The sequence below is a fragment of the Aedes aegypti genome, chromosome 2, assembly GCF_002204515.2.
Source record: "Aedes aegypti strain LVP_AGWG chromosome 2, AaegL5.0 Primary Assembly, whole genome shotgun sequence".
Lineage (NCBI taxonomy): Eukaryota > Metazoa > Arthropoda > Insecta > Diptera > Culicidae > Aedes > Aedes aegypti.
Window position 1 is genome coordinate 469339848 of NC_035108.1, and position 21301 is coordinate 469361148.

The 21301-nt window shown below is 38.7% G+C and overlaps 1 protein-coding gene across 3 annotated transcripts in view; it reads right to left on the reverse strand.

Annotated features, from left to right (window-relative positions):
* Nucleotides 1–1708: 1708 nt before the first annotated feature.
* LOC23687865 (protein nubbin) overlaps nt 1709–21301 on the reverse strand; it is a 493425-nt gene continuing 473832 nt past the window's right edge. For 2 of the 3 annotated variants that reach the window (XM_021848316.1, XM_021848314.1), the window contains 5 exons: nt 18403–18500; nt 17968–18306; nt 17440–17601; nt 16822–17372; nt 1709–3003 (listed from right to left, as the gene is read on the reverse strand). In XM_021848316.1, the coding sequence (XP_021704008.1) occupies nt 2622–3003; nt 16822–17372; nt 17440–17601; nt 17968–18306; nt 18403–18500 (1532 nt within the window). In that variant the 3' untranslated portion in view covers nt 1709–2621. The remainder of the gene's footprint in view (nt 3004–16821; nt 17373–17439; nt 17602–17967; nt 18307–18402; nt 18501–21301) is intronic. The other variant, XM_021848315.1, reaches the window with a different exon arrangement.

Sequence of the window (21301 nt, forward strand, 5' to 3'; positions counted from 1 at the left end):
TTGCCTAAATATCGTTTTTTTTTGTTTCGATTACATTGTTTTAAATAGTACAAGTAGTTTTAGTATACATCTTTGATTTTTATTTGCCGTGATGATTTCAGGATTAAGATAACCATTCAGAGAGAGTCGAGTTTGCGTTGTTCGGTGTATTTAACTAAGTATAACTTATGATTGATTTATGCTTTTTATTGGCATCTCGGGTTGTGGAAACTGGTTTCCTCCGTTTAGGAAAAATGCACAATTGAAAAAATCGGTTTGCGAATTGCACGGAAATTGGATTCAGGTCGTTGTGTGTGTTTATTGAATATGCATAGCTTAAGAGAATTTCTATTAACAACATGTGTAGTACAGTTTTTACAGATTTTTTTAAGAAACATAAGCGACATATAAACCTAAAGTTTTTTCTTGTTTAATACGTAGGTACAGTTTCATCTGAAATTGAGGTTATGTACATGATTGGGACGGGATTGAACAAGATGGAGATTGGGGTGGCATTGCAATGTTCGAAAATGGTCTTGGCAAAGTTTATTCAAAGCTTTACAAAGAGCATTATCGATAGATTTTGAAATTTTGGTCTTTCCATAAGTTTACATTCTATAGAATGTCATTGACTACTTTGTTGTCGAACCGCTACGAATTTGTAACTCATAATTCTTGGTATATCACCGAGTAGGCCATGGAGTTTCTGTGAGATCATTATTAACACTCTAATGGATTCCAGGCGGCTTGGAAAGCTCTATTGAGAGTAAATATTCTTAACGAGGTTACGACGACAGCCATAACAGTATCCTTTTAAGGTGAAGATGTATTGAAGCCAAACCTTGAATTTTCAAGAGCACAGATCTAGAGAATCAGAAAATCGTTTGTGTTAAAAGTGCTGATGGTGAGAGATTATTGATGCAAAAGATGCTCATCGTACTTCATGGAGGTAAATTAAATGAAACTTAGATAACATTCTATATGGAACTTCCGAAATATTTAAATAAACCTACTGCTTTCAGTTACTTTTATGACCTTCTTCTTCTTGGCATTAACGTCCTCACTGGGACAGAGCCTGCTTCTCAGCTTAGTGTTCCTATGAGCACTTCCACAGTTACCGTTTTGATTCATATTACGGACAGCTTCAAATTCCGGACGCTCTTCTTTGTATGGGAAACATTTCATCTGAAATGTTTCAATTTTTGTAGTTCAAAAGTTCACACTTTCAAGGCTCGTTTTAATAAGCTTTTTCCATAAATATCTATGCCAATTTATAATGCTCAACTGCCTTAGACGTCTCTTTAGTGGTTAACCGATTTCAAATGATAATTTGACTTTTCTATTAATGATTTTCATGAGCAGTCCGGAATTCGAATCAATGTGTCCGGAATATGAGGCAAAAGTGAGGAAGCGTCCGGAGTAAGAATCATGAAAAGGCCATACATTTCGATTTATTTAAAATTATTCAAGTTGCGGAAGAGTATTCTTCGTCCACCATTCAAAAGTTGAGGGTTTCCGACGATCGATAACGCTGAGGAATCAACAGAATGATTTAATTTGTATGCTCTATGCTGTGTTATACTTCCCAGAGGCCTTAAGTGTCCGTAATATGAATCAAAACGTTATTAACTGAGAGCTTTTTTGCCAAACTTGCCATTTTACGTAAGATTATACTCTATGCCCAGGGGAGTCAAGGTCATTTCCTTTACGAAAAGACCCTGGACCAACCGGGAATCGAACCCAGACACCTTCAGCATAGCTTTGCTTTGTAGCCGCTGACTCTAAACACTCGGCTAAGGAAGGCCCCTTACTTTAATGACCTCGGCTTATCAAAAAGTTGCTTTGAGAATATAGTTCATGCAATTCGCATAAAAAATATGCTACGCTCGAAAAATTTCGTAACAATCGAACAACATCTGCAACCTTGCATTTAAAATCCACCGAAAATTCTTCCATCTTGTTCAATCCATTCTTCGCGCAGGATACCTGCTGCCTACCATAGGAAAAAAAATCGGAGGAGAAACATCAAAAAAAAAAAAAAAACGTAATAGAACTAACACGCGACTTGGTTACCACAGGACAAAAAATATATGCTTAAAGCTTGTTTTTGGAATGATATCGCGCCCTCTTCTACTTCTTCGCTGGGTTCAAGACTCTCTGTGACACAGCTTTTGTTTCACAAACACTAATATTGATTTAATTAAAGTTAATTTCATTCGCGTCACGTGCTAAGTTGGCTTACCGAACACATCTTTTTAACGTAAACACATTGTAGCATGCTTTTTTCACATTGATTCTTCTGGCTATCTGGGTTATTTTCAATAAATAAGATTTGGGTGAGCCCCGCGTCCGAAAGCGGCCTGATCGCAACTTCCCAGAAGTTGCGCGCCCTTTCCTCCTACAGCTGCCAGATCACCGAGGATCGCTCTGATATGTGCGTCGTCGTCGTCGTCGTTGGAATCCCTAAGGGGGGGGAATGTGGGGTACCGGAAATCGAAAGGAACGGGACGGAAGTTGCCTGCCTGGCCATCATGGCCGCTTCAAATGAGGAAGGGATGATGCTGTGGCTGCAAACTGGCCGCAGGACTCAGCGAGGACGGTGACCCTCTGGCGTCCGGATCGAATCCGGACCCGTTGCCTAGTCATTCCTGCTTGATGCCTCCGGGTCCCATCGAATGGTGCGGCGGGTAGTGGGCAGGTAGGCTTCCGCTGGACAAGTTCGGCAGTTGGAACATTTCGCTGCTTCCCGAAGAGTGCGTGGGGCTTTCCATACCGTTCGGGGGGTTTATCCGCTTCTCCTTCTGGCGTCGGTTGCAGAACCATACCCGGACCACTTCCTTCTCCATGCAGAGGTTGTCCGCCAGGTTGGTGATCTCTTCGCTGGTGGGTTTGCTGTTGACGAGGAAGGCCTTTTCCAGGGCCACCCGGACGGACGTTTCGATGGAGGTGCGTTTCTTGCGCCGGCGGCCGACCATCTCCGGCGTGGGGGTCGTACTGGCGATCGTGCTGGGACTGAAGATTCGACTGGAAGGAGAAGAAGAGAGATTGGGTTTGTTAGAGAAAGGTGTCTGTACTTGGGTTAGGTAGTCATAAACAGGCTTCTAGACGTTTTGTCGGGGGTTTCAATCACTTAGTTTTAAAAATTCAATCAGTTATAATGGTCTCAGGCTTCTATGAGGGGGTTGTATGGGGTTCTTTAATCAATGACTATGATGCATACCAAACAAATTCGAAATTTAAAATATGATCAAAAGATCACAAGGAGACCACGTGGTTTCTGAACACCATTACGGAAACTGACCAACTTCTAACAATTGGGATTAGTGAAGGTGTTTGCCACCCATTTTAAGCATAATAGTTTAATTTTGAAGATATTTTAGGTGACTTTGTGTCTGACTTCAAATTGTATGCTTCTTTTAGTATGGTGGGGCAAAAGTTCGACCTTAGTGGAATAATTTACATACGCCAAAATATTAACCCATTTTAAGTTATAACAGCTTTGATATTCATTGTCTCAAACAAACTTTTACCTCACCGGTGGAGCTAGAAAAAAATATCCTAAACATGGTTAATTGTAAAGTACCGAAAAATAGCAGTTTTTTGTTAAACTAAGTAAAACGTCAAATTTTAGTAACTTTTCCTACAAGATGAGATAAATTTCGATAATAGATGGATTCAAGGCAACGTGGATTTTCCATGAAGTTATATATGGCTAGCACTTATGCGCAACTAGTTCAAAATTTTGCTCCACTTAGAGCCAAAAACGGTATCTAAACATTTATGTAAAAGCTTATACTTCTCAAAGTATCTTTATAAAAGGCTCAGAAACGCCTGTACATAAAAATCGAAGAAGATTATACTTTTATTTTGTTTTATGCAGTAAAAGTTCGACCAAAATTCAAATTTTTCAGGTCTTAAAATAATAAATAGCCATAAATTTATGAAATCTAAATCGATTTCTACAATATTCGGAGTGAATGTCTCTTACTTGAATAATATTCGAACCATCTTTTATAAGATTTGTTTAGAATTGAGCTAGAAATCTTTAAAAAAGAAACGCTTGCCCCACTTTACTCCTTAGTAATTTAAAAGTAAATCGTTGTAGCGCGGGAGATTACCCAACTAACATTCATTCATTTAACAAACACCATTATGGCAGTTTTATCCAGCATCATGTTTTATAACATTTTAATAATTTCCATGGCCAACCTTTGTTAAAGCATTGTTCACACAAATTTGGAGAAACTTTAAAGCATGTCGTTGAATACCAACTTTATTTTTCAGCTTTAAAAACGTTTTACAAGCATTTAGTTCAGCTTTTATACGATTGGTCTAAAAATAATTAAAGACTAATAAAAACAAAAATATATTTTTCTAGGCACTTTATAAATGTAGTGTGCACTATTATTATGATAGTATAACAATCTTATTTAAAAATCGCCTGTATACTGGATTCGAACTCGAGACCTTCCAATCGTCAGCGGTATGCCTTGCCATCTGCGCCATCCTAGAATTGATGATTTTACCGTCCAGTGCAAAATATAAACTTCTCATAGCTGAATATTGACCATGTTCGAGCTTCTATTCGACAACGTCTAATCAACACATGGTACGCTAATCTACAACTGAACAAGCATATTATTCAGCTGCTGTTTAGTGCTGATCCAAGCTGAATTCAGTCGGCTATTTTTAGCGCACAGTGAGAAAATTTATGTGGATGTTGGTCAAAATAATGTTTATTTACACATAGTAAAAACAGTCTGAAATGATTAATCTAATTTCATAATAAGTTTAAGTTTGTTCAAAACTGATTAAAGCCTGTCCACGATAAATTTCGGGCACGGATGGCGGGTGTACCACAGAAAGTTCGAGAATTTTACAGAAAGAAGGATTAACATCCTTGTCAACTGTTTATTTTGTAGATATAACTCTTTTATTCTGAAATAAACAATTGTTTTTGTTGAATTATGAGTAACTTTTTTTTGCTGCCATTATTTGGGTGTCCGAAATTTAACGTGGACAGGCTTTAATTAACTTAAATAATTTTATAAATTATAGTTTGATTATTTTTCATAAAGTTCTCTGTATAAATATATTTGAATCATTTGAAGGGTTAGTCCTCAGAACCCACCTGAATAGAAAAATATTCGAATATCTTGATGCGATTTTTATTTTCGAAAATGGCCAAGTAAATCATTTTTCTTAGAGCGCAATATTTATTCAGTTGTGAAGAAATGTCATTTCAAATGTAGCTGGCTATAGAAATTTATTTAATCAATTCTGTCAAAGAAATTTCCATTTTTCTTGTACGGAAAAACATCCCGAGCAGGCGAAAAAAGCTTAGCAATAGAAAATATAATATGGATAGCTAAAAGTGATATTAACTTGATAGATATATGATATAAAATATCTGGAAATGATATCTAAAATAAACTACTAGAACAAAATTGGCATGTTATATTTAGATTCTGCAAGATTTTACCAATAGCTGCGAGCTATTCATTAGATTTGCGTACATCAAATTTTTCATAGGTTTAGAAGTTCCAGGAACAAAATTTTGATATTGTCTTCAGATATTTTATCTCTTATCTCAATCAAGTCAATGTCACGCTTTGTTTGTCAGTACTTTGCTCCTACTCGGAATACTTAGCTTAAATGTTTATTTTTGTTTTTCACAATAATTCTGCATTTCTGGAGACTGACCATGTTTATTTTCTTAACAGCTATTTCAAAAGTTTTAAGAAAGCATAATTTATGAGCTTTGAAATGCATTCGAAACTCAACACGAATTTCGGATATTTTGTCCATTTTATGAAATTTAGCTATGGTGTGATCGCTTTTACAAGGCTTATTTATTGCTGAACAATGTGTTTGTTAATCGTCATTTTGGCCTCTATTGGATCAACTGTTCTTATAATATACTGAAGCTGAATTAGGATTTTATAAGATACTTATTCAGCTCTTATTCATGCTTATGTTAAACATGTGGGAATAGCTGAAGTGCGACGCAAGTAAAACGTTAGTTCGTCTTCTGAATATCCTTTTATACATATACATTTGTTTAGTGGAATATTGGCTTTTTAATTGGGGGAAACATGTCTTGTTCAGCTCATTTGTAGAACAATCTTGACTAGTCGAATGAGAATCTTTGGAAACGTTTAATAAGTGGCGATTCAACTTTTGTTCATTCTAATGCATAATGTTGAACATAGATCTAAGTTTGTGGTAAAAAAGCACCTTCTCAGCTCTTTATAGAGCAAATTTTTTATTCAGCTGCCATTACCATTATTGAACAATACTTAAACATGCATGCTTGTTTGTGGCTCTAAATTGTTAGTTGGGTATGCTGCAGTAAGACACTCGTAAAAACGTGGAACGATACAAACAGAAGTGAAGACAGCAAACCCATCTATTTCGGGATAAAAAGCGCCGCCTGGAAAAGTTGGAGTGTGAAGAGATGGAGCAGCTATATCGTTCTCAAGAAACTCAATGCATCACGCAAAGGCTTTGTACCGCGAGCCGAAATGTGCCGGGATAATGATGGAGGTATCTTGACGGACGAACGTGAGGTGATTGAAAGGTGGAAGCAGAACTACGATGAACACCTTAATGGCGCAGAGTAGGCCTTTATCAGTACGGCAGATGAGGGTGACGTGCCAACTCCCAAAATAGGTGAAGTTAAGGATGCTCAAGCAGCTGGGTATGATGGTGTTGGAGCGGAACGTATTGAAATGGGCTTGAAAAGGTTGGTTACTTGTCTGCATCGTTTGATAGCCAGGATCTGGAATACAGAACAGTGGGAGTGGAGTGGGAGGAGACAGTAATATACCCAATATATAGAAAGAGTGACAAGTTAGAATGTGAGAACTATCGAGCGATCAACATCTCAACGCAGCGTATAAAGTGCTTTCCTAGATTATCTTCCGCCGTCTATCGCCACTAGCAAGTATGTAGATTTGTTGGAAGTTATCAAGCCGGGCGATCGACGATATACCAAATCTGTATATTGCGACAGATCCTCCAAAAATGTCCGAAATATCAAGTCCCTACGCACCACCTATTCATCGATTTCAAAGCGGTCTAAGATACCATCGACCGCGAAGAACTATGGAAGATTATGGGCGAGAATGGTTTTCCCGAGAAACTTATTAGACTGATCAAGGCAACGGTGGGTAGTGTACAGTGCTGTGTGAAGATATCGGGTGCGTTATCGGACCCGTTTGAAGCACGCAAAGGACTTCGACTGGACGATGATCTTTCCTGCCTCCTGTTCAATATTGCGCTATAAGGTGTTATGAAACGCGCGGGCTTCAACATGCGGGGCACGATCTTCAATAAATCCAGCCAGTTCATCTGTTTCGCTGACGATGTGGACATTGTCGGAAGAGCGTTTCAGGTGATGGCTGAACAGTATACCTGACTGGAACGTAAAGCATAACGGGTTGGATTAAAAGTAAATACGTCGAAAAGGAAATATCTGCAGGCGGAAATATCTGCAGGCGCGTGATGATCGACGGAGATGAGTTCGAAGTGGTGGACGAATTTGTCATTCATTGATCGGATCATTGGTAACGTCGGATAACAACTGCAGCAGAGAAATTCGAAGACGTATCATTGCTGGAAGTCGTGCTAGCGATCTGGTAAACTTCACCACCGTACGATGTGTACCATGTACAAGACGCTGATAAGACCGGTAGTCCTTTACGGGCATGACACGTGGATAATGCTCGTAGAGGACGACGTGTACTCAGGGTTGCACAATATCAGTCATATCAGCTGATGGCTGATGGACTAAAACTATCAATATCAGTTCTAAAAGACTAAAACTATCAATATCACTTTGATCTGACAACCAAGAGCGGTGATGCGACATCGCACTCTAGATCACAATCACTGCAGAATGAGTGACCACGTGGTAATTACCCACGCTATTAACCTTTCGGTCGTCGCGCGAATTTTTGTAACGCGAGTGTACTTTGTACAACACCCTTGGTTTTGCGAATATCTCAGGAGTCTGACCACTTAGAAAGATGACGTCTTCGGCAAAGTTGTTCAGTCACTCAAGGGCTATCATTATTTTAGACAAGAAATTCGGGATTTTGCCACTAGTGAGCATGATTTTTTTGTATCGCAGATCTCAGGATCCTGACCACTTAGAAAGATGGCGTCTTCGGCAAAGTTGCTCGGAAACTTATGGACTATCATTGTTAGGGCTAGTTGATTCAACATTTTGCCACCAGGCAGCGCTAGTGAGCATAAAACATTTGTTTCGCAAATATCTCAGGAGCCTGCTCACTAAGAAAGATGGCGTCTTCGGCAGAGTTGTTCAGTAGTTCAAATTATATCTTTGTTTATTTCTTAAAGTTCGAGATTTTGTAAAATAATGATAGTTCCTGAGCTTCTGAACAATTTTGCTGAAGGTGCCTGTCTAAAAAGTCAAGATCCTGCAGCATCCGCAAAACAAACATTTTATGCTCACTAGCGCCACCTGGTGGCAAAATATCCGATTTCTTGCCTCAAATAATGATAGTCCTTGAGCTACTGAACTATTTTGCCGAAGACACTTTCTTTCTAAGTGGTCAGGCTCCTGAGATATCTGCAATCAAAAGTTTCATGCACACTAGCGCCGCCTAGTGGCAAAATTTTGAATCAACTAGCTCGAACAATGATAGTCCTTAACTTACTAAACAACTTTGTCGAAGATGCCATCCTTCTAAATGATCAGGATCCTGAAATATTTGCAAATCAAAAGTAAAACTTCCATGCCCACTAGTGCCACCTAGCTTTCAAATTCCGAATTAAATGTGGTAACATCAGATAGCGCTTCACCTCCAGAACAACTTTACTAAAGATCCCAAGTTTCTATATTATCTGGATTTTGAGAAATACCGATTTCAAACTGTGGTTTACTCGAACCGTATATAGTGCGTTCATTATTATGTGACTTTCATGTACATTTGTTGATTTTACCGCATTATAAGGGGTCATACTGTAAATAAAAACCGTCGAGTATAGTTCTTAAGAAGATTCTTGAGGAATACATTTTGGTTTGGTGTCGATAGATATCTTTGTTGCAAAATGATAGCATATAAATCACAACTTGTTGACATCCCGAAGGTTAAGGTGAAGGTCCATTGAGTACGTAAACATAATGTTGCCACCCACTCGAGCCACCCGCTAAACCACCCTCTCGAGCCACCCAACACGGCGGAGCACAATGTTATGTGCGTCGGCTAAAAATAAATCATCATGTTCCATGTATACCTCCACCTACAGAATTATGTAGGCAGTATTACTTGCACACGTTTCATACAAATGTATTATCGTCGATATGAATTCTTCAACAACTTCTTTAAAGCTCAAAATCACAATTTATTTCATTTGGTAGTGGAAACATGATTTTTGACCAAAATTATAAGCATTTTTCACACCATGCGTGTGTTGTTTACTTTTTTTGGCACTTTTCTCCTCTCTTCTCTCGCTTCTCACGGACGGAGAAAGTTGCCATCAGTATGCATTTGCAACACTTGTGACATTGTACACTTTCTGAGTATTATGAAATTGTAAAATACGTGGTTGTAGCAAGTGTATGAATATCCAAACAATTTTATTTCCAAACATAAAAACTGACATCACTTCCAATCAGTGAGAGCTGCGCATCCGATTCATAAACAATGTTGGCCCAGTGAATTCGTATTCCGGTGTTATTTTTCGAGCACAAATCGGTGAATTTAAGTGTTTTATTGCTCCCAGGAGTACGGCGCGAGAAAACATAAAGTGTTACAAATATCGCATCAGATTTTTGAATTGTCACGGTGAGTAGAAATACCATGAAAAGTGAATTTTAGAACAGGCACCGAAATGCTTTCAAACAACAACACGGTGCGTGAAGAAGAAGTGATTCGATAGTGCGTGATATTTGACAACACAAATCACAGCAATAACTACTTGTTTGCATTCAAAAACAGGTAATTTGTGAAAAACACATTATGGAATGCTTTCAGTTAAGAAACCATTGCTCTACAATAAGGTTAGTAGCTTCAAATAATCATTTTTTGTGATCGCTCTCCAAAACACTGTGAGAAGCGTGGGAGGAGGGAGTGGAAAGTGAAGGGGGAAGTAAGGTGCCATATTAGAGGCCATTTTGGTACTGATGGAGATATGTCCTTAATGTTTTTCAGTGACCAACACACAGTTTTAATCCGTCTACAGCACTATCAAGAATATCGTACCGATAAATTGCCATTTTAATTGCTTTTTTTTTTTTTTTTTTTTTTTTTTTTTTTTTTTTTTTTTTTTTTTTTTTTTTTTTTTTTTTTTTTAATTTCTTTATTAGTATCATTCCAAACATTACATTCATTATTTCTTCTTATATCTAGGTGTTCTGTGTTATTAGACAACACTATCATCCTAATTTGGTAAAACAAATCTAAGATTTTATTAACATTTTGTTAACAACATATTACATTTCATTTGCCGTAGCAGTTCAGATTTTTTACAGGTGAGTTGATTTCACCTGCTTATAAGAGAAAAAAAAAAGTTTTTAATATACTTAACCTAAATTAACCTAAACATATAACGCATTAATCGTAGCAATAGTAGATTGTAACGATTTTTGCCTGAAATTATTGATTATTTTATTTGACATTTGTTCCAATGTTTCAACATTGGATATCCTATGTAACTCATTGGTACTATACCAGGGAGGAAGCCTCAGAATCATTTTCAAAATTTTATTTTGAATTCTCTGCAGAGCTTTCTTCCTGGTTTTACAACAGCTAGTCCATATTGGTACAGCATACAACAAATTTGTTTGAATATCAACAGCTTGTTTTGTTGCATTTGTTTAAATGCACTGGTGATGGAGTAGACAGCATGATGTTGTTGTGATACGGAATGATTCGAATTGCATCGCAGTCGGCCTGTACAAATCAGCAAATTTCAAGCATTGATAGTGACAGCAAGCAACTCTGCGTGTACTTAGGACGACCTTTGGTGGATTATGTGAGAACGGCGTATGGAGGAGAAGAATGAACCACGAGCTTGCGCAACTCTACGGTGAACCCAGTATCCAGAAAGTCGCCAAAGCTTGAAGGGTACGATGGGCGGGAAACGTTGTGAGAATGCCGGACAACAATCCCGCAACAATGGTGTTAACCTCAAATCCGGCCGGTAAAAGACGAAGAGGAGCGCAACGAGCTAGGTGGCTTGACCTAGTGGGGCTGGATCTAGGAAGTGTGGGGCGATAGAGAAACTGGAGGCAAGCAGCCATGGACCGAGTTTGTTGGCATAATATTGTGGCGCAGGTTATGCCTGAAAAACGTAGCGCCATCAAATGTAAAGTAAAGCAAGACCTATTTACCTCTGGCTGTGCTTTCGGCTAGTAGCATCCGCAATTCCTGAATATTTGATTATAACTTGAACATGGATGCAAGCAACATGTTTGGTGACATGCATCACTTGATAAAATCACTGCTTCCAAGATAGTAGTTTATATATCTACTCTCTAGTGGAAATAATTTTTGTTTCATTATAACTGTCAAATCATATTTGCGCAGATCTCCACAGCAAAATGACAACATGCACACTTAGATTATATTACTGGGGTCGTTAAAATTTTACTGGGTTTTGGAACTACCGAAAAAGTCAGTAAAATGAAAACTGTCGCCACGCGTAATTGAAAAGCAAATTTCACCATGTTTTATTTTATATCGATATATGATATAAAAAGAAAGCTCTCTGCAAAATTTCAGTAAAAAATCTCTGTTTTTCGATTTTTGACATTTTTTTTAGTTTACTGACTTTTTCGGTAGTTCCAAAACCCAGTTATTTTTACTGAACAGATTGAGTGTGTGGTCTCCGTCAAATGTTTTTACTAAGGCATATTTTCTATTGCTTCAAAATGTGTGTATGGTTGAATCAACCTAACAATTCCGGCGTAACTTTTCAAAAGGACATATGTAACAATGAGAGGTTCTCTCCTCTCTCGCTCTATTTCGGTTATAACTAGTGAATCAAATTGTCACAATCAAAAAGACGAAAAACAAACAACAAACAGGCGTGCTCACAACCGTTTTTCCCAACTTTTGTGGATTATGATACAATCAAAAGAAAAATTGTCATGACAATCACAAGAGGCAACCTTTTCAACTCGTGATTAATCAGTTTTTCGAACACAAAATCGAATATAGTTTATGCATGCTGTTCGATAATGTGGCAACGTTCACCAACAGGGTGAAAGTTCTCGAAAATTGCAACACAAAGCCTTGAAAATCGCTGAGCATAAGGTAAGCGATCATTGTCATATTCAGTTTAAGTGGTGATAAACTGTTATTGCGGAAGAGAATTGTTGCAACAAGAATAGGAGAGGACTAAAATCTAAAGCAAATGGAAAAAAGTTCAAATTGCTACAATTTTGGCTATTCCTGACGGATTGCCTTCGTTTCAGTTCGAATGGAATCGTCTGGATGTTTTGTTTTCCGAAAAGCTTTGGAATTCGTGGAAATGACCACCATTTCGGAGTTGTTCCGGAGTTATGTATACAAGATCAAAATTAGTTCTTAGACATTGAACAAAACACAAAATGGCCGGACTAAACAGTGAGACGTCGGGGTAACCTCTAAGAGCAAAGATTAATCTCAGAAAGCGAAGAGAATGATGCTCTTTTTCTTCTTCTTCTTCTTCTTTCTGGCTTTACGTCCTAACTGGGACAAAGCCTGCTTCTCAGATTAGTGTTCTTATGAGCACTTCCACAGTTATTAACTGAGAGCTTTCTTTGCCGATTGACCATTTTTGCATGCGTATATCGTGTGGCAGGTACGAAGATACTCTATGCCCTGGGAATCGAGAAAATTTCCTTTACGAAAAGATCCTCGACCAGCGGGATTCGAACCCACGACCCTCAGCATGGTCATGCTGAATAGCTGCGCGTTTACCGCTACGGCTATCTGGCCCCCCTATAATGCTCTTCACGGTGCTCGAATTACCGTTATTATCAAATTAAATATACCATCAAAACGGCAGTCGTCAGTTGATTTAGTCAGAATTTTGAGTTACGCCCTTTTGAAGTTTATATGATAGAAATCACAGGAATAATGCCACTTTAACTTGTTTCAAAAAACAGATTATATAAAATTTTGTAGTTATATTTTTTTATCTGGTTTAAGATATTGAGAAATTTATTTTTCTCAAATTTTTCTAGATCGACATTTGAAAAGGGCCAATGATATGTTTAGTTATTACTTATCAGCCCATACACGAAAAATTATATCTACCAATCTAAAGCCTGATAGTGATTTTAGGAAATTGTCCAAAGCATTCACATATGTGTTAAGAAATTCTTGGACAGGATACGCCCTTTTGATGTGTATGGAATGAATATTGCACGGTAAATTCCGTTCAATCTATAATCAACGGTTAGGTACATACATAATCATTGTACCTTTGCGATTGTTCTTATTTCATTCAATTTAGCAAGTTGCATAATTTACACGTACACATATTGTTTAGGAAGCTGTCATTAGAAAAGGGTCAAAGTATAATTGAAATGTATAAAAATCAATATAGCTGAACAATGACTGTATCAAGGTTAATCGAAACACTTGAACATCACATATCCCTATATATGTTATATATCTGTATTCTATTCAATTCTATTTAATTCTTTACTATTCTAGTCTGTTCTATTCTACTGAATTCTAGTCTACTTAATTTTATTCTATGCTGATCCACCCTTCTTGTTCTTATACATATTTTTACAATTGGACACTGTAATAATTAACAACTGCGCGCAAACGATTGGAACGGTAAATTTTCGATGCTTGTACGGCTTTATAGCGCTTCCAGGTCTGTGAAAAATTGCTATGCACAGGCTCTGACTCTTAATCCGTGTTTCTCATATGCTCCAATAAAATGAAGATTTGAATTGTTATTTCACGGTAAGTTTAAATAAGGGTTTTTTAAGGAATTGAAGTATTTTGTATTAAATGCTTGTCATTTGAGCTGGATCCCAGTTTTGAAGGTAATTTGAACAAGTTTCCCGACAACAAGAGAGACTCAAGAGCTGGGAAGAGCTGAGTCTGCCCAAATCTATAACCAAGTTTCATGTAAAAGACTTCTGCAATGCGACTGGTCGAGTACTAATGCTGACATAATGAGCAGGCGTCGGAATCTGTGCATTGACCAATGCACGGATTCACTATTTGACGTTTTAGCAGTGCCGTGTTATTTATGTGACCATGGTGTCGTATTCCAACATTAGGAATAAATTGAAATTATAACGCGATACAAAATTTAACTTACAAAGAATACCGAAGTTTTTTTTGTTTTACTTAGCAGTGAAAACGCGACTGTGCTTGTCGAAAATAGATCACTGAACGAAGGGAGATTCTCCGTTGCATTTTTTTTTCTCTTTTCTTCAAAGTTCGCGGTCTTTTCCGGTCAAATACCTGCGTTTCTCTATCGCGTCAGAGCTTTTCCGTTTTATCCCATCACTTTCACATATCCAATAGCGTTTTTTTTCGGTGTATCTTGCTATAAATAAAATTCTAGTGAAAGCTTGCTAAAAATGTTTCAGATGATTTTCGCCTGAAACATTTCACATGCATGAGTTGTCAAATGAAATACCGTTCAGTGGATTTTTGTTTATTTACATCTCAGTAGTCTTTGCCAGCCAACTGCTAAGTAGCCATGTTTTTGTAGTGAGCATCGAACTCAAGAGTAATTCCTCACTTTGGCCAAATATTATAAATAATAATTTACCATTTAATCAAACTGTTTTCGAAGCTCACCATAAAAAAACGTTTTCGTTCAGAATCGAATATTTCAAGCGTTTGCAACTGTGTGTCTGTTTAAACCAGCAGAAAGTAGTATCAATCACATTTTCCCCATATATTTTGTTTTCGCCATTCTAGATTGTTTGTCCCGAAACGACTGTTTGTTTACTAACATTGAACTGTCTTGGGGAACCACTTCCCAGTGGGAACCGACCATGGTGGCTCGTTTTTTTTTCCCATGGGGTAGTATTGTGGTGCCAGAAGCCTGGTCTTTGCGTACAGCTAATCACAGTGCTGTTTTCTTCACTACACATGGAAACCAGTGAATTCGGCATCGACATCAAATGTCAAATTAGTGAACTCGTGCATCGTTCCATGGACCGCTGCATGAGTTCATGAATTTGACGTTTGAGCGGTGCCGAATTCACTAGTTTCCATGGTCACGTAAATAACATGGCACCGCTCAAACGTCAATGAGTGAACGCGTGCATTGGTCCATAGCGCTGTTTTACAGACCTGTCAATGCTATAAAGTCATATAAACATCGAAAGTGATTTGCGCACAGTTGTTTTACAACATTGGCATTAGTAAAAATAAGTATAAGAACAAGTAGAGTGGATCAGAATAGAATAGATTTAAGTAGAGTAGAATTGAATAGAATAGAACAGGCTATAATAGCAAAGAATTAAATAGAATTGAATAGAATGCAGATAAATTATTATATTATGTGTGCTAGAATAAGGGCGTACGTCGTATGGTCAATTTCTCTTCATCGATCGGGTATTGTGGCCAAGTATGAGTTTAGTAGCTTCCGAAAAACCCCACTGCCGAAATGAATCAAAAGTGCCAAGAAGGATCCGGCTCCCTACCGAAATTTGGTTGTTGAACTTCATTATTTTCAAGAGCTAACTCAGACATGGTCGTGGGAAAACAGTTGAAGGATATTGGCCACCTAAATAACATGCCCAGTGATTTAGTTGTGAACCAGGTCTTTTTACAAAGTGGGAGAATTTCGAGCTAAAATGGTCTTGTTCGATCAGGTCTGAACTGCTTTTTTTTAAATGATAATATTTATCAGTTAAATTTTCCAGGTTAGAAGAAAAATAAAATTGACCTATTTGGAGCCGGTTCCAAAGAGGTGCCATAAAAAATTGAAAAAATACCCAAAGAAGAAAGCTGGTCCCATTGTCTAATTTAGTTATCACATAGTTTCCGCGAGTTTTTTTTTAATTTTTGAAAGGAGTTTTTAAAGGAGTCCAATTTTTGTGGCTTTCCTTTGTAGCCGCGGACTCTAACCACTCGGCTGAGGAAAGCCCTCAATATGGCACGATGTCTGTAGCCATATAATTGAATGTAATAGATGTTGGAGGTCCTCCAAGAGCTTCCTAAAATAACGATCTTCAATCTACAGGTGAAATCAGCGAACTATTGATGGCTTTTGAATATGAAACAGGACTTCAACTCGTCCCACAAGTTTGTGTTGAAGTTTATGTTAAAAAGTACGGATATTGTGCGTTTTTCAAGGATTTTTTGGTCTATCGATGGTTGTAATAACGATTTATACAAGTCTCAAACGAAAGTCAAACAAAGATCTGTATAAAGCTCTGAGAAGGTTCGTCAAGAATCGCAAGGTTCTGCGAAGCTTCACAAAGCCTTTGTTACCACCTTTGCGAGGACCTCTGTGAGAACCAAATGATGAAGAGTCTCAATCATCAATATATAACTATTAAAGGCCTGTATTCCAGTGAGATCTAGGGTATCTAACAACACCTTTTGTATTGAAAAAGTTATCATCAAGTGTGATTGATGTAACAAACAGCTTTGTCGAAGAATCAAATCATCTATATGGTTCAAAATGTTATATTTATCCTAAAACGATATCTTGTTACTTCTCAAGATCAATACGTATATGAATAAGTCGCGTTCGATTTTTGTCCAAAGTTGGTTGATCACGTCGGCTTTTTCGACTTCTTGTTACGTTTTTTAGTTTTATTGAGTGAGTTTAAAAGTCTAATTAACATTAGATATCACGCTACTAGTGAAAGTCTAAGATTATGCGTGTACTCACCCGCCAGGGTTGGAGATGCTGCTATCGGCGTCCTCGAGCCACTTCTGTAGCAGCGGTTTCAGCTTGCACATGTTCTTGAAGCTCAGATTCAGTGCCTCGAACCGCGAGATGGTGGTCTGGGAGAAATCGTTTCCATAGAGCTTTCCCATCGCGAGCCCGACGTCCCCTTGGGTAAACCCGAGCTTTATCCGCCGCTGTTTAAACGTTTTGGCGAACTGTTCGAGCTCCTCCAGGTCGGTGGTTTCTTCCGGTGATGGTTCCAGGGCCCGTGGCGCGGCGTTGTGCTTCTGTAGTTGGGGAGTGTGAGCTGTTGATCCGGGTGTTGAAGGGGTCAGGATGCCTCCGACGTTTAGTTGGTTGGCGTTGGGGGGTGTGGTTTGACTGGAGCCCAGAAGGGACGAGTGAGCCGATGGATGGTGAAGACCTGGACTTCCTGATGGGCTGTGAAGAGGCGAAGTTCCGGATAGATTCGCCGGTGTTGGAGTAGAACTGGCCTTCAGCTGTTGCTGCTTCTGCTGGAGGGCCTGCAGTTGGGCCACTGCTTGCTGGACCTGCAAATTGTAGAATGGTGGAGGATTAGACGAAAAAAGGTTCAAGAACTTCGAGGATGAATCCAACCTGAAGCGATCGTGATCCATCGTGCGTTAGTTTAAGCTTTGTTGTGTTGGCGATACTGGACGCACTGTTCGAGATAGTGGAGGGACTTGTGATGTTAGTAGAGACGCTAGTAGCACTGTTAGTGATGGACTGAGGCGGAGTGGGGAAGCTTGGAGGAGTAAGCTACAATCCGGAACGGAGAACGGAGACAGACATAAGGCGAGAGAGAGACAGAAAAGACGGTGGTTTAGATGGTTGGTTGATTTGAAACCGTATTGATATACAGTGGTCAACATTCGTTTAGCCGAGTTCCGATTTTTCTTTAAAACAGTTTCAGAAAAACCGAAATACGAAATACCATAGTTTTGTTTTTGTTCTTGGTTATGCTATAACTAACACTAATACATAGACAGATAACTTGATACCTTCCTAACTTGAAGGTCCTTGCAATATCGAGTTATGGAGAGTTCCCTAGGTATTTCTGATCCATTTTTGAAACTCGTCTAAACAAATGTCGACCACTGTAGAATCTTCTGATAGTATACGTACCTGATTTTGCATGAGAAACTGGGCGGCGGCTTGGGCCGTGGCCTGAGCGGCAGCGCTTCCGTTCCCTCCGACGTTCCCCTGAGCCTGCATGAGCATGTAGTTCTGCAGCTGTTGCTGGAAGGACGCCTGCTGAGCTTGCAACGCCTGCTGCAACACATTCAGTTCCTGACTGGATAGATTTCCCAGTGTTCCCAGCCCCAGCTGATTCTGCAGGAAAAGCGATCCCAGTGGCAGCTGGTTTTGCAGGGCTGCCAACGCCACGCCAATACTACTGCTGCTGGGTGCACCAAGAGCCGTTTGCTGAGGTGGAGACGGCGTCCGCCTGGAGGCATCTGTAATCTGTGGGCGAAACAAAAAAAGGGAATTCAATTTCTGAAATTTGTTTGCATAGCCCGGACAAATATTGATCGCAGTAGGCCGAATTGAGTCACTTACCAGGTTGAGAGGAGTAACGCGGTCCGGCCGGTCCGTCGGAATCGGGCTTCCCAGTTGATCGCGGTCGCTTCCATCCTCCCGGTCGCTGTAGTTATCGTCTGCAAGAAGAGGAAAAACAAGCAAAAAAGGTTGTTAAAATCCAGCATCTTACGTAAAAAAACCCTTCACAATTGTGAAGGCCACGTGCTGTGAATTTGTCGTTAATGACCTAGTTAAGAAAACATTTCTCCCATTGAAAACCCATCCAAGAATGACTTTCTCCCGCCGGTACAATCCAGAAGTCAGCGTGCTGACACAAGGAAACACACATTCTTCGACAGAATGTGTGCATCGGGTGCACAAAAGTTACAACAACCCCTTCGGATTTTAAAGCATAAGGGACACTGCATTGCCGAGTCCTAACCTTACGCAAGGGGGGAATTCCGAAGGGTTTAAAATCAAAACACGCATTTAACCAATCAAACGGCGATTTTCGTACATGCAGACGTGCGTGCGGATATGAATGTCGCAGCAGGCGTAGCGAATTTTTTCGGCTTGTGTTGCACACGTAGGGCCCTGTTTGGAATCGGAGGATGCATCAGTCGTCAGTCAGTAGGCCTTGCGTTTGGGCGCCGAAAAAGGGGTTGCGTTCGAAATATCGGGGTTCCGCTGTTTGCCGAATGCGGAGGGTTGCTGCGATATCGTATAGGAGAGGCTGTCTGGCTTTCATGACAAAGTGATGATGACGGTGGTGATGATGATGATAGCGATTTTTTTTTATACAATATATCACGAGTTTGCTAAACTCAGCTGATGAGAATAAATATGTCGGGAGAAGTAACGAATACATAAGTTTTAGAACTCTCTACGGAATTGGTGGAAAAGTTCTAAGAGAAGAATTTAATCAGACATTTATCTGAGATTTCTGTATTTTTTTTCTGAAATAAATAATTCTATCTAGCTATACCGAATGTTTTCTATTGAATTGTACAGAAAATTTCACTAACAGACTTTAAAAAAATTGTTTAGAATCACTTACAATTATAGTGTCAGACATTTTATAAAAACTCCTCGTAGTTCTGCACGGTAGAAGCGCGATCCCATTCTTGGCACTTTTGATTCATTTCGGCAGTGGGGTTTTTTTTGAAAGCTACTGATCTTATATTTGTTCAAAATATGCGTCGTATTGAAGTGCTTCTAATTGCTAAATTTCAGACGATTCAGCCGAGAAAAACCCCTCATACCAAAGTGAATCATGGAAGTGCCCAAGTAGCTCTGTACCCTATTCAATCAATCACTTCAGATTCCTGACCTTAATTGAAAAAAAGACCGTGTCGAGGCGATAAAGGCTGTAAGTCAAGTATCAGTTATGACCATATCATAATTGAATAGAGGGTAAACTATTCCCTAAAATTGTTTCTGGATATTTTGACAACTTAACTTCTTAAGGAATTTATTCAAGATTTTGTGATAAATTAGAAAAATAGTGAGCAAATTCCTTCAGCAAAAAGGATAAACATAAGAAGATCAACCAGAATTTTTTCACAAAGTCCGTTAGTAAACCTCTAAAGTGTTGCTTGAAAGCTGTAGTCCTTTCTGAGATTTCATCGAAATTTCTCAGATTTAGGTAAAATTACCATGTATGGTTGTAATGTCCAACCTGTTTTAATTATCGAAATTTTATCTAAATTCGGTATTTTGAAATGATTTGATAGTGAGTCGAGTATGAAACAATAGTAAGGTAAGCGTTAATTGAAAGTTTATGGGAGGTAAGCTGCGAGTGTGCCTAAAGTGATTTCAGTTTAGTGAGTAGAGTGAGTCGAATGTGACTTATGAATGCGTCAATAGTGAGTCGAGTAGGTGTAAAGACTGTGACAAGAATATTTAAGAGTGAGTCGGGATTGAGTTTAAAGCGAACAAATTAATGAGTGTTGAATTGAGTAAGTTCAAACTTAGTAGATAACAAAGTTACAGAAGCCGATAAGAGCTTTATAAGGGTGAACAAAATAAATTTACTAAGTATTTTCAATATTTGAAATAAACTTTTGGTGTTGGAAAAGCATAGTCAGTTTCATGGAACAATCGGCGTGTTTTGTACGGAGGTTACAAGCATGTGGAAAAAATTCGATTACATTGTGTGTAACCAAATTATGTCTCATATAAAACTTGAAATCGGTTGATACACCAAAAAGCTTAATACATAATTGTTTGAATTTGACTCATTATCAATAAAATCAGTAGGATCAAAAACTTTGGTGACCTATAACTCAAAATTGTGACATGCTGGAACATTTCTGATATCAGCATTGGATGCGGCATTCCCAAATTCACTGAAGATAGATAGTTTTGTTTTTGAACAACGCAAAAATCTTATTATTCCTCTTATTGATGTATTCACTATGCAATGTTTAAAATAAATCTGAACAGTGAGATGAATGAAGAATGCGTTGAAATTGAATTGAGAATGAGACAATATGATAGTTGACGCTCACTGCGAAAACTGGGTGACGTGTTTTATAAAACAACTGATTTGTGTTCGAGAAAAAAGCTTTGTAGAAGTTGAATGTAAGTAAAACATGTACACTACTCATCATAAGTATGGAATCGCTCAATTATATCGGGTCTAGCACCTCTTAATCCGAGTAATATAGAGCTATAAGCATTATATCAGCTTATTGGCATTATATCGGCAAAAAATCAACACAATGCATTGGCTCGATATGCTGCCGTTCTACGCATATTCCCGCGGTCCATAAAGTTTACATAGAACATGGGGCAAGTAGGCGTAGAAGGACAGTATGGACCGATGCACGAGTTCACTATCTGACGTTTGAGCGGTGCCGTGTTATTTATGTGACCATAGCAACGAATTTGGCACCGCTCAAACGTCAGATTAGTGAACTCGTGCATTGGTCCATAC